We start from the raw sequence: 22,856 nt of genomic DNA, 5'->3' as shown, positions 1-22,856 counted from the left end.
CTTCAGTCTTAATTTATAAATAAGTTTTAAGTAAATCTACACTAATTAAATTGTGATGCTTTTACCAGAGTCCTTGAGTAATCGCTGTCGATAGCTGAAAAGAACCGTTTAAATTGCGCTATTTATAGTTAATATAAAGGCCGTAAATACGGTAAAATTATTACACCCATATTGGATGTATATATAGGCTTTACCATTCTGATAATATAAGTATTTTCGTAACAAAAATCAAAAAAGTGTCGAGGATCAGTATCTGCTAATGCGCCATTCATCTCCCAAACGTCGCTTATAACCCATAAAAGACAACTGACATTTCATGAGTTCGACAATTTTCACTGCGGCATTTTCTCACAATATGCCCGGTCGCCATGGTTACGCCCACATCTAAAATATAAAATACTGCCGGAAATAGCACATTCAAACTAACACTTGTCGAATTGACTAATTGTCGGAGACCGTGTTGTGAAACGCCGGAATCGACACGACATCTGAGGTGTTGCGCAAGGTCTTAACAACTTAAACATGAACACTCTTGTAAGTACGTAATACCTAATGGCCTGTAACCAAACGTATTTAGCAATCACGGCGGCGCTTTTCAGTCATACAGCGAATACTATCCATGCGTGCAGCCATCACCTTTATAAGCCTTAAATGCGGCAAAAAGAACATATTGTCAACATTGTGCAAGAAATCGGCATTTGAGCACTTATTCTAATGGATAAAATCTACTGACGCTAAAGATACGAAATCATTGTATAGGGATCGATATGAGCCAACAATCGGTGTTTAGTTGTGATTAATGAGCTGTTTTACTGAATTAGTTCGTCCCACATTTGCGCAGTATAATTATATTTAAAATTCAGCTTAAATTTGCATATTTGTTGAGAAAAAATAGTTTTAATTTTATTTTTTCAAACTTTACATATACTTTACTTATATTACAATAATTTCATTAGTACGCATGTATATATATATATATATATATATATATATATATATATATATATATATATATATATATATATATATATATATATATATATATATATATATATATATATATATATATATATATATATATATATATATATATATATATATATATATATATATATATATATATATATATATATATATATATATATATATATATATATATATATATATATATATATATATATATATATATATATATATATATATATATATATATATATATATATATATATCATATTAATATGTATATTGTTTATAGTACTAATACAACATTCATAAATTTCTGAAAGTAACACTTACACATCTATATTATACTTATGTAATTATAAATTAAATACTTTTTATCTTAATAAGCGTTTTCAGTTTCAATTCATTTTATAACTTAACATCGAGGTTACAGGCGATATCTAATTTGTTTGATATAATTTTGACCCCGTCCTTTGTTACGTAAAAATGGTCAATATTTTTTGGTTAGTTACGGTGTGATACAACGGTAATTTTGCATCTCGCGTGCAGGAATATAAAATGGAAATATCGATCTCTTTCAAAAACATTCCTGATTTTAACAAAAATTGATTGTCATGTTAAAATTTACACCTATTCATAAGTTTTTTTCACTGAAACGTAATGCATTTTTTATTTGTTCTTCTCCCGCCAAGCTTCGCTTTGTTTTTTAATTTATACATAAAATATGTTTTCTATTTTCTTAGTCATAATTATTTAAGCGTATAGAGGTAAAAAATTAAAATTAATATGAAAGATGAAAATGAACAAAATTTAATCTGCCGGAAAAGTTGTTGTTTTATTCAGTTGTGGTACTTGTTAAATTAAATTAAATTCACATATTAACCAACGTAGCGCGACCGATGGCGATTTTTCAATAAAATTGAGTTTGAGTATACAATTGCTAACGTTGTAAAATAAAATAAAATAAAACGTTTCAAAAAATGTGGCGAACGCTTTTCTCCTTTTATTATATCGTAAGCAATTGCATTCGAAAGTTGCGGGCAGTACTGAGAAAACACCTTGTCTATAAATTAGTATTTACATGAACAAATTGTAGTCTCCTAAACCCCTACCGGCATACCGTTTTTTTTTTTGATAAAATATACCTATTGGTAGATAAAATAAATATATTTACGTTAGTGTCTAATTAACATTTATTATAATTTAACATTAAGATAGACGCATAAGTTTTGGTTAGTTAAAGGACACGCGTGCCTTTTGCAACGCCGTCTTATACCTCTTCATATGTAATAATATATAAAAAAAGGTCTGTAAAATTCGTCAATTTAAATAAATGTTCTTTACAAAAATAACTTTTTTGTGTTCCGATTACCAGCTATCGAAAGTGCCAATAATTTGAGTTAAAAGACATTTACAGGGATATTCTTAACTAGACAATGAAATACAAGATTTGCTTAGGTTTCCATCATTAGCTGAACACAGATTTGCCAATGTTTTCAAAAAGCCTCTGCAATAAATTACCTTGAGTCTTTACCAAGCTTTTAGGCCTCCAGATATACGAATCTAGACTATTTACTCTGTTCGCCTATTCACCTTCTCATTCAACAAATCTCGGACACTTACCTTGAATAATCTATCAAGAGTACATCTGCCCAGACTAAGGATAGATATAGATCAAGTTATAGGTTACGTGATATAAATAACAGAGTGTATGTAACATTTTCTTAACCCCGACACATAGTAAGTTTTTCATCAATGACAGAAAAATACTATTGCGGACGCAATCATGACATGAGGAGTATTAAGAATAATTAAATTAAATATTTGAAATAACTACTCACTAAAAAAGTTTGTTTCAATCAATTAAGGAAAAAACATTTTTTTTAATGCCTGGAGAATGTTCTTACCTCTGCGTTGACCGCACGGTGGACTATACAGAGTGTTTCGGAAAGGTGATGTGTGATGTGGTACATTACTGTTTGAATATAACATAATTGACTTAAAATTTAATAATACTTTAAAACCATCTTTAAATATTTATTTATTAAATTCGAGTTGTGAAATACTTTATAAAAAATTTGTGATAATTAACTTTAGTAAGCAAGAATTCTGAAATATAATTGCTAGCAGTTACAGTCGAAATAAGCTTAAAATGTGATATAATTTAATGCTATTTCTTTCACTGTATAACTAGGCCCTACGCATGACGATGGGACAGAATTATGTAAATTTTTGTAAGATACAGGGATTCAATTAGCAATTATATAAATATAGCTTATATAAATATCGATTTGGATGTTTTTTCAAACTCTTTGTCTTTTATAAAAGCCATTTTATTTTCAAAAAAGCGTCCCGTCTAACGCGTATCTCCAAATTTGTAAAATGTGTATACGATATTAGGGGTCGGTTAGTTGCCGGTGGTTGGTGTTTAAATTTCGATGTGAGACTATTGGCAGGAAATTTGCTACATTATCGAGTTACGAATTTCCCTGTTCACAATGTGCATTTCAAATCCCCAATCATGTCCCCTACCGCCTTCGCAAAAATCAGATCCTGCGGATTTATCGGAACAGTTTACCTGATTGTATGCCAACAGAAAACCGTTTTCCTAGGGCTCTGCATCATATCGTTCCAATGTTCCTTGCCAGAGCCCGAACTTTTGGGCCCTATTGTGCAACACCCAAGTAACGGATTACTGCCCATTATGTCGTTTCCTTGATCATAAATCGATATCTGAAAGGATATAACTTTTGTTTAGTTTTATTCATGATAATTCATGATTACTGGTCAGCAACCACACCAGATAATGCTGAACGTTCTTCAAACTTCCAATTTAAATTTACTTCTGTTCTGTGGAATTCATGTCATTCCAAGAATGTACAGTCCACCCAACGATATACCGTTTTTGCGATATTACCTGGTATTTAACTTTTGGTAAATTTTTATGAAGGTGTAACCGCAGGCCAACCTCGCTTGGGTTTCTCTCAAACTCAACAAATAGATTCGCAATTCCGCAATGACGTTCGATAACCGTACTTCGGTACTTCGTGCATACAAATGCTGAAAGCTGACGGATTTGTGTAAAGTTTCGGTGATTCCTCAGTTATTATTAGTCCATGCAGTGGAAAATCCCACTATTACTTTAAAATGTTTATTATAAATATAAATTAAGGAGTAAATTTAGCTATACAAGGATGTTAGAATATTTATAAAAAAAAAAGTTATTCTACATCAAAATAATCACTATCGTCACTGAACTCCCCTGGGGAAATATTTTTAAGTCATTAAATTGGAAATCAGTTTAAGCTTTCTAATGTGTTTTTAATATAGGAGATCAACTTATCTAATGGGCAAATGCAACTTCAAATCTAGCTACCTCAAGTTTAATCAAAGAAAATTTTCCTACTCTTAAAATACAACAATCCGCACAGCAGAGTTCTTGTCGTCTAACATTTTAAATACGGCCCTGGCCTGTGTTACACGTGCTGAAAAGAATGGCCCCTTCCGCTTTACAACAGGCGGGTCTTAAAGTCATTCCGAAGTCAAAACCATAAAAGGTTGTAAAAATGGTATATTGTTAGGAGAACTTTACACTTTATAGCCCACCGAAACCTTTTGTAATAACATAACTATTTAAAAATATATATTTTATTTTTTAAAATATATATGATTAGAAAATATATAAAATTTAGAGACCCCGATGCACATCAAAAATAAAGATTGTTGACTGCTGTTTACACCTTTGTCAATAAAAACAGTCAAGATATTGTGACGGTTCTACAGTTATCGTGAGCAGGAGCTGCCTTTTATAAAAACGGAGAGACACACACGCTTGCTTAGTCAGTTAAAAAGGGACACCAGAACGCGCAAATATAAAAAATTGAGAGATAAAAATAGAGCCGTTATTTAAATTATCAGTCGTGTGTATAGTGGAATAGGAGTGTGTAAATAGTTCCGTTATGTTTTATGCGAAGTGACTTGTTGAATATTGCCACCGCCGTTGTCGAGCCCGAAAATTGTTGTCGAATCAAAAACGTAAACAATATACTAAAGCACCTCAAGTTCTGTGTGTGGTATGCTCGAAGAAGACAGATTGAACGGTAGGGCCTCATTCCAAACCGGATCGCAGTTTGCCTTCTTCGCTGTAGTCTTCTTCTTTTTTATTCGTTTTCCATTTACTATTAAATGCACCTTCACGAAGGGATCTGTAGAAATAACGTAAATAACATTGCTTTTGCCTTTTTTTTTTTTGCAAAACTAACACATTACATTGTGAAGGAAAAACTTACCGATGCAGTCTTTATCTTGGGGCAGGAACAAGTTTCTCGCCTTGACGATACTTAAAGTCAACCTTTCGGCTGAAGGCAGGTAGTTCAATGAAATGAGTATTTCTTGCAGTTCTTCCGGTGGCTTTTTGTTTTTCGTTATCTCACCCCATATCTCTATACTGTTCGCGATATCGATATCGCTTAGTGCCATTGAAACCTAATAGCAAATATTCAGGAAATTTCAATCGAACATCGAATTACACCTGTGTATTAACTTAGATGATTTTTTTTTACGGTAAATAAATATTGAATTCTGTAGGGGTCGACTTGAGACACATTTAAAATTTGCATTAGAAACACACAAGAAACATTTCAACTAGTAATTTATGTAATTAATAAAAATTGGTACTTAAAGTTGAAATTCTTTTTTCCGTTTTGTTTTTATTTTTATTAAATATAGAATGAAAAATGCTAATTAATTTTGTGTTTATGCTCCTTAGTTTAAAAGCGCCAAATATGCCCCTAACAAGCGTATAGTAATTGTCACTTTAGGAAGTCAGCCTTCTAACCCATGGTCACGAGTCACTTCTGACATTTCCGGTACTTTAGTCACGGGTTTTCGGTAGATTTTAACCGCGAATGGAACTTTGATGTTTATCAATTCTCATGATCACGTCACATGTCACTCGATGACTATATTACGGTCGTTCCGCTGCGTTCCTTTCGTGCCAAAACAAACTTGTGACTAAAGCCTCGTTTATCAAATTTGTTGCATAATATTATCTGTTGGGAGTGATCTGCAGTCTAGGAATCCGATTTACTAATATTCATTTAACGCAATGACATTATAATGTGCTTGGCGTAATTATAACTACAACCGATACAATATTCTGAAACTCACCTCTCCGATGATGTCGTTTCTAGAAAATCTATCGTAGTCGAAAACTTGTAGTAATAAGCATTTGGACTTAAGTTCCTCGTGGGATACAGGGAACTTAAAAAGTTGATTGAAAAGTGGATTGGGATCGTTTCTATGTATAGCCGTTTGTCGCTTTCGTGTATCTACTTCAGGTACTATCGCTAAACGAACGTATGGATCGTTGAAACCTCCTTGATCGCTTCCTGCCAAGTCGTGTGCTAGAAGAGACGATACAATCCTGAATCTTAATTGCAAGAGAAAATAAATTTCGAAAAATTTGAATAATTTTAAAACGGATAAAGATATTAAATTCATCAACAATAGCAACGAATATAAATCTTCTTTATGTGTAATATATTTTGTTTTTTTATTATTGCCTTTACGTTTTATGTTCAAGTATGGCTTATTTCCATTTTCCATTTTTATTATTTTCTATTAAGTCAAGTTAAGGTATGGACTCCGTGAAGGCCAGCCCAACGTCTCAATATTAATCTCATTTAAATAATTTTATCTACTCCCTTCTGTAAACCACCTAATTATACACCGATCTATCGTGCGGAAAGTGTCATTTTACCGCGTCAGTTTCGTTCCCCACGGATCCGAGCCACTTCGGGCATTTTCGGGATATTAACGCACGGATTTGGAAGCAATCGGATGTTTTCGTAGATGTTATCGCACGGCTTAAATTTTGACTTTTGTCTATTCTGGCGGTCGTGTCAGTTATTGTATTCGCGTTGTTTTGCAAAAATATATCCAAAAACTAACGGTCGAAGAAAAAATATATTATGCAACACGTTCGGTAAACTTTTTAAGTCACTCGTTTATTAAACACTCGCTCCGCTCGTGTCAAATGAACTCGTTAGTCAACTGCCGTTCACCACACTTGTTGCATAATATGCTATTGTATTATGCTTGCATTATGGGTCTGGAATTATAGAACTCCTCCTGCAACTACGTTTAATATTAGATTCCATACTTTACTTAATAACTGATAAAAACGTGAATAAATAAAACAACGTGCGGAGAGAACATGGGAATATGCGTTGACTTGGACAAACACCTAATACTGTTGCCGAAAAATCACACATAATGTGACAGACATTGCGTATTAAACAATTTTTTTAAAACACGCTTTATATGCCTAAAACTTACGACGGCAGCGCCAAAATTTCCCGGCCCGAATAAAAAACAAAGTAAAGAAGAATTTTTTATTATTTTTCAATGTAATCCCCCTTAACTTCAATACACTTATTACTTCTCTGCATTATGCATTATCGTGCAAACGTTTTACACGTATGCACTTTCGCAATCTATCAAAAGAATTCCTTCACAATCCCAAAAGATCGTGGCCATCACCCTTTTTGTTGGCAGACTCTGAATTTTCTTGGAGGTGCTTCACCCTTACGCCACTCCATTGATTCTTTTTTCGATAGAGGGTCATAATAGAGAACCATAGTTTCCTCTGCCGTCACAATAGTTTCATCACAGGTTTCGGTTCCACTCACAGAGTTCCAAAAATGACCGCGCACACTCCACACGACGTTGTTTTTGAATAGCCGAAAGGTTTTTTGGAACCCATCTTGCACTAACCTTATGCATACCTCAATGATCATGCAGGATTCGACGAACACTCGTGTCAGAAAGCTTAGTAATTTCTTAGATTTAAGATTTTAAAAATTTAAAATTAAAACCTTTAAACGTCGATCACTCAATATCGCAACAATATCTTCCGTTATGACCTCCACTGGTGGACCAGTTCTTGAATCATCTTCAAGCGACTCCTGCCCCATTCGAAAACGTTTTGCCCATTCATTCACTACAGAATACGAAGGAGAACTTTGGCCGTACACACCATCCAGCCTTTCTTTAATAATTTTAGGTGCTAACCCTTCTTTTGTCAAAAACTGCTCTATACTCAATTTGTGTTATTTGCGACATTTTTTCAGACACGTCTTGTTTAAAACGCTGTCAATAAAAACCTATTTGACGCAAGTCTTCCATTTTTTTTTTCGAAGCCTACTTAAAAGAAGACAACGTTTTATCGTTATACTGGAGCTGCATCTATATCAGACCGGGTAATTTTGGCGCTAATTTAGTTTATCTATAATGAATAGACAACTTATACGACGATTCTTGGAAACGAGTGTTCTGTTATTTTTGAACTTTCGAAGTTAAATTTTGAGTGTTGTGTGTATACCGTGAGTGTATACGTTATCAGGGAAACTGTTTAATTCCGTGTTCCCACAAACCCTTCCCTTACAAACTGGCGCCCAACGTGAGGGCCGTCTCTTACAAATTTAAAGAAAAATTTTTTCATTACATCACTTCTAAAGTTTTAAGCTACAATTAAATATATATATATATATATATATATATATATATACAGTGTGTCCAAGATAAGGATGCACAGCATGGGGATCTCGGAAACTATAAGAGATACAGTGTCGGTTAAATTAGACAAAAGTTGCGCATTTTGATACCGAACAAGATCCCGTTTTACAAATTTGAAAATTCCAAGCCGTTCCGGAAATATCCGAGAAAAACCGAAATATTGCGATTTCGTTTTTATTATTTTTTAAAGCTATTTGAAAAGATATGAAAAAACGGAAAACACTTTTCCATTGGCACTTTTTAATCTCTCCAAATTGACGTTAACAAATTTTCATTACAGCGTTTCGATTCCATGGAACCACCATCAACTTTGATTTTTCTTATGGGACGGAAAAAAAGTACACACAGTATTAGGTTGTGCTTTTCATTGCGAATTCAACGATGTACGATACAATACGGTTACTTATGTTTTTATCCAGAAAAATGGCTTTTTAATACATTTCAGCATTTAAATGGAGTAGGCCATGACAAAATGACATCCAGTCAATTTCAATGACACATTAATGTTATTTGTCTTTGTTATCAGTCGATCATAAGTTTATTCCTTTAGTTATTGTTTTTGTATATTTATTGTTGTTGTCTTTTTCTAATTTATTTTGTTCTACAATGGAGGGAGGTAATTTTACAAACGAAGAAAAATGTGATATGCTGTCTTGCTACATCTGATGCCAAAGAAATTGTGTGGAAGCCGAGCGTATGTATTCTAACAAATACCCAGAGCGGAGACAACCTGACAAGAGTATTTTTCGGCGTTTGTTATTTAATCTGAAAGAATATGGATCATTTAAGAAGCCTGCATTATCCCGACAAAAACCTTCCAATGAAGAAAACCAATACATTGTTCTACAATCTGTTATCGAAAATCCACAAACTTCTACCAGAGAAATTGAAGACCAGAATGGGGTAGCTAAATCTACAGCTCAGTTTATTTTAAGGAAAAATGAATTTAAGCCTTACAAATTCAGAATATGTCAAGGATTAAAACCGGGTGACGACGAACGACGTAGACATTTTTGTGAGTGGTATACCAGGATGTGTGATGAGAGTTTTAATTTTTCATATAAAGTGATTTGGTCTGATGAAAGTATGGTGACCAATAACGGTATTTATAACAGGCGCAATACACACTATTGGTCGCGACAAAATCCACGTGTTAATAGACTATCCAGACATCAAGTTCGCTTTGGGTTTAATATTTGGTGTGGGATTTTTGGTAGCAAGATTATAGGCCCTATTTTCTATAATAATTCCTTAACTTCCGAGCGGTACCTTGACATCTTGAGGCACGATTTAGAAGATGCCTTAGATGATTTACCGCTAGGCGCTGTGCAAGGCTGCTGGTTCCAACAAGATGGTGCCCCAGCCCATAACTCCAGAGAAGTTCGCCAATATTTAACTGAACGGTTTGATGGAAAATACATTGGGACTTACAGTGAAACACCTTGGCCTCCAAGGTCCCCGGACTTAACTCCCTTGGACTTTTTGTTATGGGGCTACATAAAAAATGAGGTATTCAAAGAATGTTTTGACAACGAGGAACAATTACGTCAATCAGTACGAGCAGCGTTTAATAAAATTACTCCTGAAATGTTAAGTCGTGTTTTGGAGTCTACCGTGAGACGGGCGTACTTATGCCTAGAAAATGGAGGTCATTTATTCGAACATTTGTTATAGAATTTGTTTTTCATTAACTTGTTGGATTTAGTTGTTATGTTAAATGAACAGTTAGAGTTAGTAAATAAATAAACACATTAACTCGAACTTGTCAACCATTTTCTTTTGCCTTTCATCGTTCGGATCTCATGACCTACTACAATAAAATACTAGAAATGTATTAAAAAGCCATTTTTCTGGATAAAAACATAAGTAACCGTATTGTATCGTACATCGTTGAATTCGCAATGAAAAGCACAACCTAATACTGTGTGTACTTTTTTTCCGTCCCATAAGAAAAATCAAAGTTGATGGTGGTTCCATGGAATCGAAACGCTGTAATGAAAATTTGTTAACGTCAATTTGGAGAGATTAAAAAGTGCCAATGGAAAAGTGTTTTCCGTTTTTTCATATCTTTTCAAATAGCTTTAAAAAATAATAAAAACGAAATCGCAATATTTCGGTTTTTCTCGGATATTTCCGGAACGGCTTGGAATTTTCAAATTTGTAAAACGGGATCTTGTTCGGTATCAAAATGCGCAACTTTTGTCTAATTTAACCGACACTGTATCTCTTATAGTTTCCGAGATCCCCATGCTGTGCATCCTTATCTTGGACACACTGTATATATATATATATATATATATATATATATATATATATATATATATATATATATATATCAAAAAAATTAAATCAGCAGTTCACGAGAAAGTTAACTTTGAAGTTGACCCAAATGTTGGTGGTACGTTTTGGTTTTGATAGGAAGCTTATTTCAAAAAATGTGCCAATAACGCATTAAAAAAAAATACCCTCGATGAGATGAACAAGCAAATCGGATCGGTCGAAATCGTAGCTCAATCGGAAGTGCAGTCTTCCGAGACCGGCACCTCCTTTGCCTTCACCTATGAAAAGCGGTCCGTCCTTTTTTACGTAAAGGTCCGGTTGAATTGCACCCAGGGGGCTGGCCGGAGGTGCAGATGACGCGCTGTCTGGGGTGGCGCCTCTGGACGGTGGTATAAAGAGCGGCGATAAACATCTAAGATAGAATCGAGTTTTTTCGATTAATGTATCTTAAATTTGACTAAAAATTGCGTTTTAACTGATTTAGTCAAGTGAGCGCATATCAACCTTGCTATATTAGCCGTCCTCGGACTCGCAGGTACCGGAGAATTGCAGGAACTGCCCGAACCACCCGTCAACGAAGCTAGACTTGATTGTGAGGGTGAAGGAGTACGCAATTCTGTTGTAGTTGCTATCGCGTGACTCATACCCAGACCCGGTGATGATGAACGAATATCTAAAGAGGCCGCCCGGTGAGGTGATGGTGACCGACTGGTTGTCCGTTGCAGAGGGTAACTGACAGTGTGGGAGGCTTCGTAATGGTGAGGTCCGTGATGAGGTAGGTGAACTTTGCCGTCCGGTGCAAAAGTGCGAATTTGGGGTGAGGAGCCGCGATGACTTCCCTGTGGTAACAATTACATATACAAGGTGTACGGCTAAGATAAAAAGGTAAGAGACGGGAAACAAAACTTGTAAGCGCACGTCCAATGTCGATAAAGGTCTTTAAAGCAAGAATAGTTTCCGTTATTTAGATAAAAGAATAGGTAGTTGGAAAATCTCAATAAAGACAGAAAATAATTAATTACGATGATAAGAAAAGAACCTGTCCCTGGTGCCTCAGATGATGATGATACAGTGTGCCCAATTACCATATTGAATTTTTTTGATTTTTTTTTGTATTATTAGTTTTATGAAAAAAAAAACAAGTTATTCTTGAAAAACAGTTCTGCGTTAGCTTAAATTTGAAATACTTGGTTGAAATAATTGGTTACACGCATACAAGGTTTGTTAAAAATTATGAATTTTAAGGAAGAGTGAAATATATCTCTATATCTAGGCAAGTGTTATTAAAAAAGGTTGTTTTTCAACTCCCGCCCATAAAATACCTAATTACACTTTACCATTTCCGTTTCGTTCCCCACACATCTGAGCCACATGTTGTTTAGCGAAAATGTCCCCAAAAACTAACGGTTGTAGAAAAAGTATAGTAGGCAACCCGTTTGGTAAACTTTTTAAATCACTCGCTTATTAAACACGCGCTGCGCTCGAGACAAATAAATTCGTGAGTCAAGCGCCGTTTACCGCATAATATACTATTAAAATTGAAAACTATTATCAGATGTCCAGTATTATCAATCCGCCATTAATATATAATTAACGCATTGCATTTGAAAAATTAATTAATACGTATTAAGGTAACATTTGTATTTTATTGCAATTGACTGAAGACAGATATATACGCCATCTCTTTATGGATATTCTCGACCATATGGTCAATATTTTGAAAATGTAGACGCAATTTTATCAATACTAATACAGAGAAGTTTAGTTTAGTTAGTTTAGAAGAGAAGAGAAGGATCGTATGTGAGCTTCCTGCGATTTAAGAAGAAACGCTGGAGGTATACTTCAAAGAGTCCGCGGCAATATGAGGAAAAGTGCTGAAGCGTGTATCCTTCAAGGTAGAGGACACTCATCTAGTTTCTATGATCTACTTTTTTTTCAAAAACGTTGATATTAATGTACGGACAATTTTGTTAATAATTGTTACAATAGTAGGCAGTGTTTTTTTTAATAAAAGTCGTTTATTATTTATATTGTTGTTAGGATGTTATGTTATTTCCTTAAAATTTCTATTTTTTTTTTAAAGGGCACTAGTTGGTGACTAAAAACTATTTTTCACAAAAAAAAGTTCTCGATTTAACCAGTGCATTATTTTTTATTTGATTATTTGTTCAAAGACAGTGTTTCCTAAAAAAAATGACATTTGCATTCGTTTATGAGCAGATTTGATGTCCTAATTTTTTTTTTAGTCCTTCGCACGGTTTTCACTTAATAATAAAAACTGATTTCTCTGCATGGATTCTATCGTGAGCATTCACATATCGGTATAAACGCCGCTCGCTCCCGACAGAATCCTGTGTAATCATCCCAAAAAAATGGATATAAGTTTATAGTGAAAGTTATAAATGTGTAGTCGTTGTCGGCCCCGCTGTTTTTCCCGTCCACGCCGGTTGAAGGCCGGATTGGCCCGGATGGTCCGGGGCGGGGGGGGGGGGGGGGGGGAGCCGTTTTTTGTTATCGGTCAAAGTCCTTTATTTTAAGCTGAGAACAATTGTTGGTTATAGTTTTCTTGTTAACTGTTGATCTATGACCAAGAGAAGAAACTCCTCGATGGACATCGGTAATGGGCGAATGGCCATGGTAGTTTTGCTCAGCTGTTTGTAAAAAGCGAAGAAGAAGAATTAACGATATTGTTACGACAATCCAGACAAGATGGCCTAATGATCCTAGCAGCCTTCGCCAATAGAAATAAAAGAATAAGAAGAATCCAGAAAAGAGGTTTTTATTTTTCTAATCGGAAACCGGATTACAAAAATCAAGAAATTAAATTTCTTTAGAAATGGTTGGAGATTGTAAGAATCATTTTTATTTTAAGAGAAATCAGTGGCGTACAAAATCTGCCAAAATCTAGACACTACCGTACTCCCGCCACCGATGTATTTAAAAAAAATTGTGGTACACTAAATGATGCCTCTTGATACATAGTATATGTGTGCCCAATATCTAAAGTGGCATTACAAATATATCAAACGTTAAGACTTTTAGGACATAATATATTCGTATGAAGTTTTCTTTTTGAAATGGACCCAAAAATTTCACCCTTAATTATTGACATTCGATTAGAACACAACCTTGGTGTATGAAAGTTATTGCGTGTATTAATTTTAATTACTAAAATGGGGCGTTTAAATAATTTAAACTAACCCCAAACTTTATTTCTGTGTGCCAGCATGCCGACCGTAGTCCAAAAGATGAGACGGATCTATGAATGAAATATTCTCAATTGCCACAAAAATGTCGATTAAAAAATGTACACGAAATTTCGACACTAACCTGTTTGGAAGCAGTACTGTCCAAACTGCTCTGGCTAGAGGCACTGGGCGTCCGACAAAGCAACGATTGCCCGCTGGGGTATGACTTGGATTGGTGTTGAAGTGAATGCGTGCCCACCGGGGGCGACGAACACAAATCTAAGGGGGTTTTCATAATTTCAGCAGTCATCGACTGGGCTGAAGAGTTTTGCGGCGGCTGAACGTTTAGTTGCTCTTTTGATACGTTAAAATCCTGAAAAAAATGTTCCAGTAAGCAAGGAATTTCTGTTAGCATTCAGATTTTAGATTTGTGCTGCGCCCTGCATTTATTTTGACATGTTCCACATGTTTCACAGTTTCCCTCTACTTGGATATAACTATTATTCTCAAAATTTAGTATTATACTGGATGTCCCAATATTCATATTAAAAAACTCTTTAACGTTGACTATTTGCACAGGATAGTTCTTTACTAAGGGATTCTTTTATATTTGCATGCGATGAAAATAGTTACCATTGCGCAGAATATCTCACATCATTTTTATAATTTTATAATTTTTTGAAAATGTAACACTATTTTCAACACCAACCAACCAACCTAACCAATTTTTAACCATCCCTTGTACAGGGTGAGCCAACAATGGAGTAAAGTTAATACCTAAACTTAACACTTTTAATGTTATTCCAAGATGACGTAAAAGATATATTCCACGGAATTTGAATTAATGCTACAGGGTGTACAGTTGTAAGTACTTGTAAGATCTTTCAGAAAAAATAGTAATATATATGGTGTGTTATTTAAGGAAATCGAGATTTTTTTCAATTTTAAAATGACCCAAATGTATTCATTTGTTTTGAACACCATGTAGCATCTAATACAAATTCCGTATTTGTATTTACCATTTTCTCACAACTTTTGAAACCAATGAGACAATGAACTTTACTCTATCGTTGACTCACCCTGTATGTATGGTAAAGCGAAACGCAGTAAACAATGTATATTAGCGTATGGTATGGTCTATAATTTAATTGTACATCGACTGGCTATGCCTGTCCCCCCTACCTATTGTCAAACCTTTGTTATTCCTATTTTCTAATTTAATGTGATTTTCCACAGACACTGAAACATAACTTTGTTTTTAGCATTATAATGAAAATGATAAAATACAAAAATTCACTTTAATTACATCATAAAGTCATAACTAAAATTGATTGAATGAAAAATGAATGTAAACGAATTACAATAATTGCTTCCATATGGTAACATTGAGTTAGTTTCTTTACTAAAATTCTAAAATGGTAGATTTTTTTAAACAGTACTATTAAAAAAAATTCAATAAATGGTGTTTCTGCCGTACAAAACCTTGCACTGTACGCTTAATCTAAAATGGTATTCCAGAAAAGAACCCAGAAGCTGTCTGCAAAAGTTAGACTTTTTGTTTAAATAAAGGACAGGAAGAATTCTTCGGGGGTCTAAATTATTTAAAAATCTAGAAAATTATTTTTTATTTCGAGAACGGTAGGATAGAGATAAATAGGTGAACCCGAACAGAATTTATTTTATTTCTTAAGTAGACGCTAAGACATACAGAAGTGGTAACACTGCCTATTTGAAAATATATTAGAGCGATAGAGCACCTCCTTTTACATTAACCTGTATGTAAATCCGTTGCTTCGTTCGCCAGATACTTCTAATAGAGCATCCGCTGTGCGCCATAAGTGGTTTTTAAACTCGGTGTTTGAGGACGATGAAGCACAGCATGACGTGAAGCAATATTTTCGAAATAATTCGATTTCCAAACTTCCATAGAAGTTGTTCATATAATGTTTAGATAGTACGCTATGTACTGATTAGGCGTAAGCAAAGTGTCACTTTAAAGGTATGCGTCCACTATAGACTTTTCACGTCGATTTGCCCTCACCAGGGCACTCTAGTTAGAATTAGTCTATGATGTAACTAAATCATGGTCATCTAGCGAGAGCTCCAGTGTGAGATTAGCCTTGGTCTTTGTTGGGCTATTTTCTCTAGGTAGAGCGTGCCGTTTGAGAAGCATGGCGTCCACACTTTCTTTAACACCAAAACTCACATTGGACAATGAAAAAACCTAATATGAAATGCGTTCGGAGGACATTAAGAATTACCGAATTAGAAGTGGGTGGGAAATGGTATCATTTAAAATGTCAAATAAACAGTGAAAGTCAAGTCAAGAAACTGATGAGAATGTGTGTAAAAGTAATTGGAAGTTCCTCGACCATTTACAATTTGTTACGAGAAGTAATAAAAAATGTATTTCAATTTAATGTAACAAATTATTTGTAAATTTGAATTCGGCAAGCCTTCATTCCTCCAATTTATATTACTAACTGCACCATTAGTTTCTTGATCGAATGTACCAACGGGCGCATATACAGTTCTAAACGTTTCTTGTAATATTAAGTAATTGTGAAATATGCATTTGCCAGGACAATTTTTAAAACTTTACTGGTGCAAGTACTATCGGACCTCTCAGAACCCGAAATCGAGCTGATATTGTATTACTTTTGAATTTGAGTTTTCAATTAGTTTTAATTTTAAACGAAGTTCTTACCCACTGCCAAGTACCTTTCAGTCTTTCAAATAGTGAAATCGCTCATTCTAAGTTTGTGTCTTGTTTTTTGATCAGTAGCTCCAGTTTTTTAGAAGACATTCCTATTCCTATTCTACCTGCCTTGCGTCGCTGTCCTTTATGGTCAGCCCTAACGTCTTCGTTCCCTCCCCTAGAAGAACCCGGTACTCTCGAGTACAGTACCTCTTTCGTAGAGGGTTTGTATAATTACTCGGACTCAATGAATTGAGCTCCTAGTACTCCTAATCGGCCGCGCCTGGTGGTGCGCAGTTGGTTAGGATATGAATTGGAGTTTCCTCTTCTTGTAAATACCCCCATGATATGAAGGTGTGTTCTTAGATGACAGTGTTCTGTTAGGATTCCTACCCGAGTTCGTAATCGCGCGCTCCTGAAATTGAGAACCCACTTTCGATCCTTCAGAACTCTGTCTGTCTCAGTTCCGGTAAAGTCTCCCAGTGCAGAACGAACTCCTTCACGAGCCATTTATTCAGCTCGCTCTTCAGTACGCTGTCTGCTATTTCTCCGGGCCAGCAAAAATCAGCAAAACACAGAGACTATCAATATGTTGTGCGAAGAATAGAAAAACAGTTTTATATTATATTTTCTATATAGTAGGTGTTAAAAACTTAAAAAAAATTAAATTCTATTGATTATTTCGGTAATTTAATTAATAATATACTGAATTCATATTTTTTTAAAGAACACAAGTTTTCAATTGATAAAAATACTAAACAGTTCAATTTATTATAGCATCTACTTATTTTTATTTTATATTTATTTCAAGGAATAAAAAGAAAAAGAACTTAGTCTCCAGAAAGTAGTAATGGAGAAACAGTGGAAGTCAGTTTAAGGACTGTACAGAAAATTATATATATAAAACAGCATAACGTAATACTACGAATACTAAAAAGTCTAAAAAACTGCTTAATGTTATAAACCAAAAAGTTAAAAACTCTCATCGATACTTATAAAATTTAAGAAGCCCTAAGTTGTCCTTGAATACAACAAAGGCCATCGGTGCTACTTCGACAACCAGTACCAGTTCTCAATTCCAGTAGTCCATTATTAATCATTCTGTATGTTGCACTGATTTGTTCCACTACTTGTGCACAATATGATACAATAATATGATACAACGTAACTTGAACATGCTTAGACCATCACCCACATGTTTTTGCAATAAGATTTTGCCTCTGCCCATATGAATTTTATTGCGTTAAACCGACAATGATATGGCGGCAGACGTAGAATCCCATGACCATGTTCACGCAATATTTTGCTATTCAAAAGAGTTCCGATTTGTTATAGATTTTTGATTCTGTTTTTCAAGCCACTCATAAATAATATTTTTCTGCCAAGACGAAGTAGGTTGTTTATTTAAAAATCTTCGATTTTCCACTTATCAAATTCAAAACCAATGTTTTCAGATTGCCACTTAAATTTGACAATGTCAAATCTAGTGTGCGGGAAGCGTTATTTTACCACGTGAGTTGCTTGTTCCACGGATCCGAGCCACTTCGGGCATTTCCGTGAAGTAATATCGCAGGAATGTCCGAAGTGGCTCGGATCCAGGGGAAACGAAACTTACAAGGTAAAATGACACTTTCCGCCCGCTAGATCGGGCTAGATCGGTGTATAAGTAATTAGAAAAGAGTAGAAAAAAATATGCACAGTGTACGAGCAATAGATTTTATCTTGCTAGGGAAATTTAAATCTAGCTAGCTGTAGTGTACACGTTCCTTAGTCATGCGAATGTGTGATCGGATGTTTTCTTTAAACTTTAGCCAGTCATGGTATTTTGACGTTTCTCAGTTCTGACGGTAACGTAACACGTTACTGACAAAATGTATTTGTATTGTGTGGCAAAAATGGTATCCAAAATCTAGAGGTCGTAGAGAAAGTATATAATATAATAATAATAATTATTATTATTATTATTATTATTATATTTATTATTGATACAGCGTAAAAACTACAGACCGACCGTTTTCTTCTTCGCTTCATCTTGAGAAAAATTCTACTATCTACAGACAAGTTTTCCACTGGGACCGTTTGAAATTTAAAGATATTTTCTTCGGTCGTGTTTTACTAGAGTATCGGAAAATATTTACTCGGAGACTTTGCTTAAGAAATACGTTTTGGGAGATATTGCCATCGCGGTCAAGTGCGTCGACTTTGATGATTCCGCAATATCTGCGTTCTCAAGAATTCTGAAACAATTTTGTGTTTAAAAGTACCATCATTTCCGCAGCGTGTCGCTCTATTGGCTTAAAAGAATAACTTAATCAATGGTTATTGCTTTGCTTATCAGATATATCTTTTCAACTTCTTTGAAATAATAGAAACGGAACGTATATTTGAACGTATTTTAGCAGCGCGGTGGTCGCCGTAGTCAGATTTAGAACCTCAAAATCCATGTCGCAACAAAGCACGAACTTTTGAATGATAGTCGGGAACGAATATTTAGTTATTATAGTTAAGTAAGCGTTTTCAATTACTACTTTCAAATGTTATATTTGTGCGAAATACAATCGCAACTGGGAATTAGTTAGTAGAAGTTCGCTATGTGTTCGCCAAATAATAGCAACGGGACAAAACGTTTTGTTAGACTTTGGCTCGCTAGGTGTGATTAAATTCAAAATTAGAAGACGGGTGAAACTTTGTTTAAATACATGTCGAGTGGGTATATATAATAAGCTTACTAAAATTAAATTATGTTTCTGAAAACCGAAATTCATATTAAATAATAATCCGGAGTATACGAAGAGATGCCCCTTTGTGTATTCTTGACGAAATACAAAATTACGACATGTCGAATTGAAGTTATGCAATTAAGCTTACCCCTTGCATTGCACGCTTGAAGTATTACCAAACATTGATTAGTTACTATTTATTAGTCAGTTGTAATAAGTAATTTAAGGCGACAGAAATACGAAATTTTCGGACAACATTTCGTATTATCAATTTTGGAAAATAGGGACCCTGAATAGATCTGTGTATAAAAATTCAACTGTAATTTCGGACGTTTTTACATGTAAATTCCCATAAGAAAATTTAACGTTCATATTAGCGGGAATTTACATGTAAAAATGGCCGAAATTGCACTGTTGAACGCACATAGCTGTTCTACTCAAAATAAATAAAACGATAATATGTTTTTCTACTCCCGTCCGTAAAATGCCTGATTACACGCCGATCTAGCATGCGGAAAGCGTCACTTTACCGTGTGAGTTTCTTTTCGCACGGATCGGAGCTACTTCGAACGTTTCCGGGATTTTATCGCACGGGTTTGGGAGCAATCGGACGTTTTCGGAAATATTTCCCACGCCTTGGATTTTTGACGTTTGTCAATTCTGACGATCATGTCAGGGACCGTATTTGTGTTGTTTTGCGAAAATATATCCAACAACTAAGAGTAGTAGAAAAAGTATAGTCTGCAACACGTTCGGTAAACTTTTTAAGTCACTCGTTTATTAAACACTCGCTCCGCTCGTATCAAATAAACTCGTGAGTCAAGTGCTGTTTACTGCACATGTTGCATAATATACTATTTTCTATTCCCTCCGCTATATTACCCAACTAAACGCTAACCAGGTGCCCGCTGAGTGTTGCTTGAAAACATCTGCTTCATTAAGGTAACAGTTCTACATTCATCGAGTCACTTAATGAATACATTTGGGCTTTAATTTTTTTCGAAAAACACGTTATTAACTTATTGAAACACTCGTTTAGTTAACATTCGCTCCGCTCGTGCCTTTTTGATGTCCCAGAACGCAATTTTTTTATTGATACCCATTCAAACACCAATGAAAAATAAATATTTAATCGTTGTGCACAAAAACACTCGAAACTTCATGTGTACTATGAAATATGGCTTATATATAACGAGCAAATGTCAGAAATTGATTAGATTCTGTTTCGAAATTATGTAAAAACAGTTGCGAATTAATCCGTGTTATAAGAATGCGTAACGTAATACATGGCAGTAAATAATATTAAAACATAAAAACCCGAGTCCTTTAACTGGCAGCTTAGCAAAATCTATTAATCTTCCCACGAAAACATATTAAAAACTAGTCCGTAAAAGGGTAAGTCATTTCTCGGATGATTTGCACAGAGACATTTTAATATTAACGACTTTTGACAACAACTGTGCTTGCCATTCTTACATAATAGCATAACAGCACCCTATTATTATATTATTATTATTATTATATTATATTTGAGGAATACTCAAAAAATAAATAAAACCAAATCTTTAAGTGGGATACGATGTCGATGTCGAATATAAATAAATATACGCAACTAATTGTTCTCCAACAACATTACTATCCATGAAAATTTGATTGTTAGGACAATTTGTTGTGAGCGAATATGTTTAACTACAATATATTACAATTTCATTCATTTCTGAAGCGTATCCAAATAAAGTAATAAAATAATTGAATTCAGCTAGGGAATTTCCAAAAGCGATAACATGTGATTCCATTGGTGCATTTGGCAACCGAAACCAGGTAGAATATATTATTGACACCTGCATTTAGAATTAATACAACAGGAATGACGTCACTTGAACACCTGGTCGATAGGAAACGCGTGCCCTTGTCCTGATTTAAAGTTTTTGATAGACGAACTCCACAAGCCATACCAAAATTGGATTTATTAAGGTTTTTATATAACCGAATTTAAATACCACAAAAATGTTCGTTGATTTTATGATTTCTTTAGTGTCAACACACAGTGTCGACATTAAAATTGAAGTCTTCGCTAAGCGCATCCCTAACCCCAATGCCGCCACCAAAGGCAAATACCTCCAAACTGTTACTGCTACTGTTGCTTCCGTTCCTGCTACCCCATGCGCGCTCCTTGGCAGCCTTCGCCCAGAGTTCCAACCGTTTGTGCGTAATCCAGCAGCTAGCGGGGCTGATTCCTGACATTTTCTGACGTGTCCGAAAAGTCGTAACCGAAAAAAACCCCTCGAGAAATTGAATTATTCGGCACTTTTGAGGCAACGTGTCTGCCGCGTCGCCGCCATATTGTTTACAGTGTAGGCGACGCGAGTGATTTTCGCTGGGGCACTCACGCGGAGGGTCTAAATGTACTGAGAAGAGTGGTGGAAAAGGGGTCCGATAGATCGCGAAATCAACGACGTTGCCGGCTCTAGTTGCAGTTTTCCAAGTCCCGAAAATATTTGACCGTTGTCAATCAGTCGATTTATGCTGTTTACTTTTTAAAGGGAAACCATATATTACGCGTATATAGAGTAAGTTTAGTAAGAGTAAGGTAAACTATAAATACGCTTTACAAATATTGTTTCTCACTTATTAAAAATGTTTGATCTATTTGCGCTGTTCTTTATTTTATTAGTACCGAACTCACAATAAATCTATAAAGCGACCATAAAGTCCTTATAGAAGAACTACTATGCTAACCTATATCTCCGAGGTGAGACTAGAAATATGAAAACAAGTAATAAGGTAGCAATACCAGAAATGAAAGATCTTACAAAAACACCCCTTCATCATATCAATTATATTGAGAGATCAATGAACAGGTAAATGAGAGAAAACAAGGAGATGGAATGACGGATATGTTGCTTTGTATTGCAAGAGATAATTCATCAATACAGAAATGGCTCAGAAGGGCGTCTTGAGACAGTTTTAAATAATTAGCAACGAAGAACAGAAAACCCAAGAAAAAACTGTTTTAAAATCCAAAGATTTTTTTATAACTTGTATTGTTTGTTTTTCACTGGTGATTAATTAATAATCTAATTACGAAATTTCAGTACTAATTAATAATCTAAATGTCTGTACCATGTCATGTCCATCCCTTAAAGTTATCTATAGTTGTTATTTGTTTGTCGCATAAATTCTTATTTCTGTCTTCCATCTACCTTGCGTTTATGAAACGATTAATGAATCATGTTGAAAGTACTGTTTAAAAACATGCAGTTCATGAAATAGTGCAAAAAATTGATTTGATTGATGATTTTAGAACTCAAATTTGTGTGGAACGGAAACTTTGAAATTTGTTTCTCGTTCTTGACGCTTTGAAGTTGTAGTAAAATCCTTTCGCGCTTTCATTTTTAAATCGCCTATTTTTTATTTTGTGCTTAACCC

The 22,856-nt window shown here is 34.7% G+C and overlaps 1 protein-coding gene across 1 annotated transcript; it reads right to left on the bottom strand.

Moving 5' to 3' along the window:
* Window positions 1–247: 247 nt before the first annotated feature.
* On the bottom strand, window positions 248–21,985 carry LOC132705436 (synaptotagmin-5-like). Its single transcript, XM_060676024.1, has 9 exons — window positions 21,546–21,985; window positions 14,152–14,382; window positions 11,326–11,660; window positions 11,007–11,233; window positions 6,133–6,368; window positions 5,253–5,448; window positions 5,020–5,168; window positions 3,542–3,696; window positions 248–384 (listed from the first exon to the last, which is right to left on the bottom strand). Exons 1-9 carry the CDS (start codon window positions 21,669–21,671, stop codon window positions 333–335), a joined length of 1,707 nt encoding a protein of 568 aa, XP_060532007.1. The 5' UTR covers window positions 21,672–21,985; the 3' UTR covers window positions 248–332.
* Between the last annotated feature and the right edge of the window lie 871 nt (window positions 21,986–22,856).

The sequence above is a fragment of the Cylas formicarius genome, unplaced genomic scaffold, assembly GCF_029955315.1.
Source record: "Cylas formicarius isolate icCylForm1 unplaced genomic scaffold, icCylForm1.1 PGA_scaffold_7__23_contigs__length_41026272, whole genome shotgun sequence".
NCBI classification, from domain to species: Eukaryota; Metazoa; Arthropoda; class Insecta; order Coleoptera; family Brentidae; genus Cylas; species Cylas formicarius.
The sequence above is the reverse complement of the archived record's forward strand: the minus strand, read 5'-3'. Positions and strand labels throughout refer to the sequence as shown.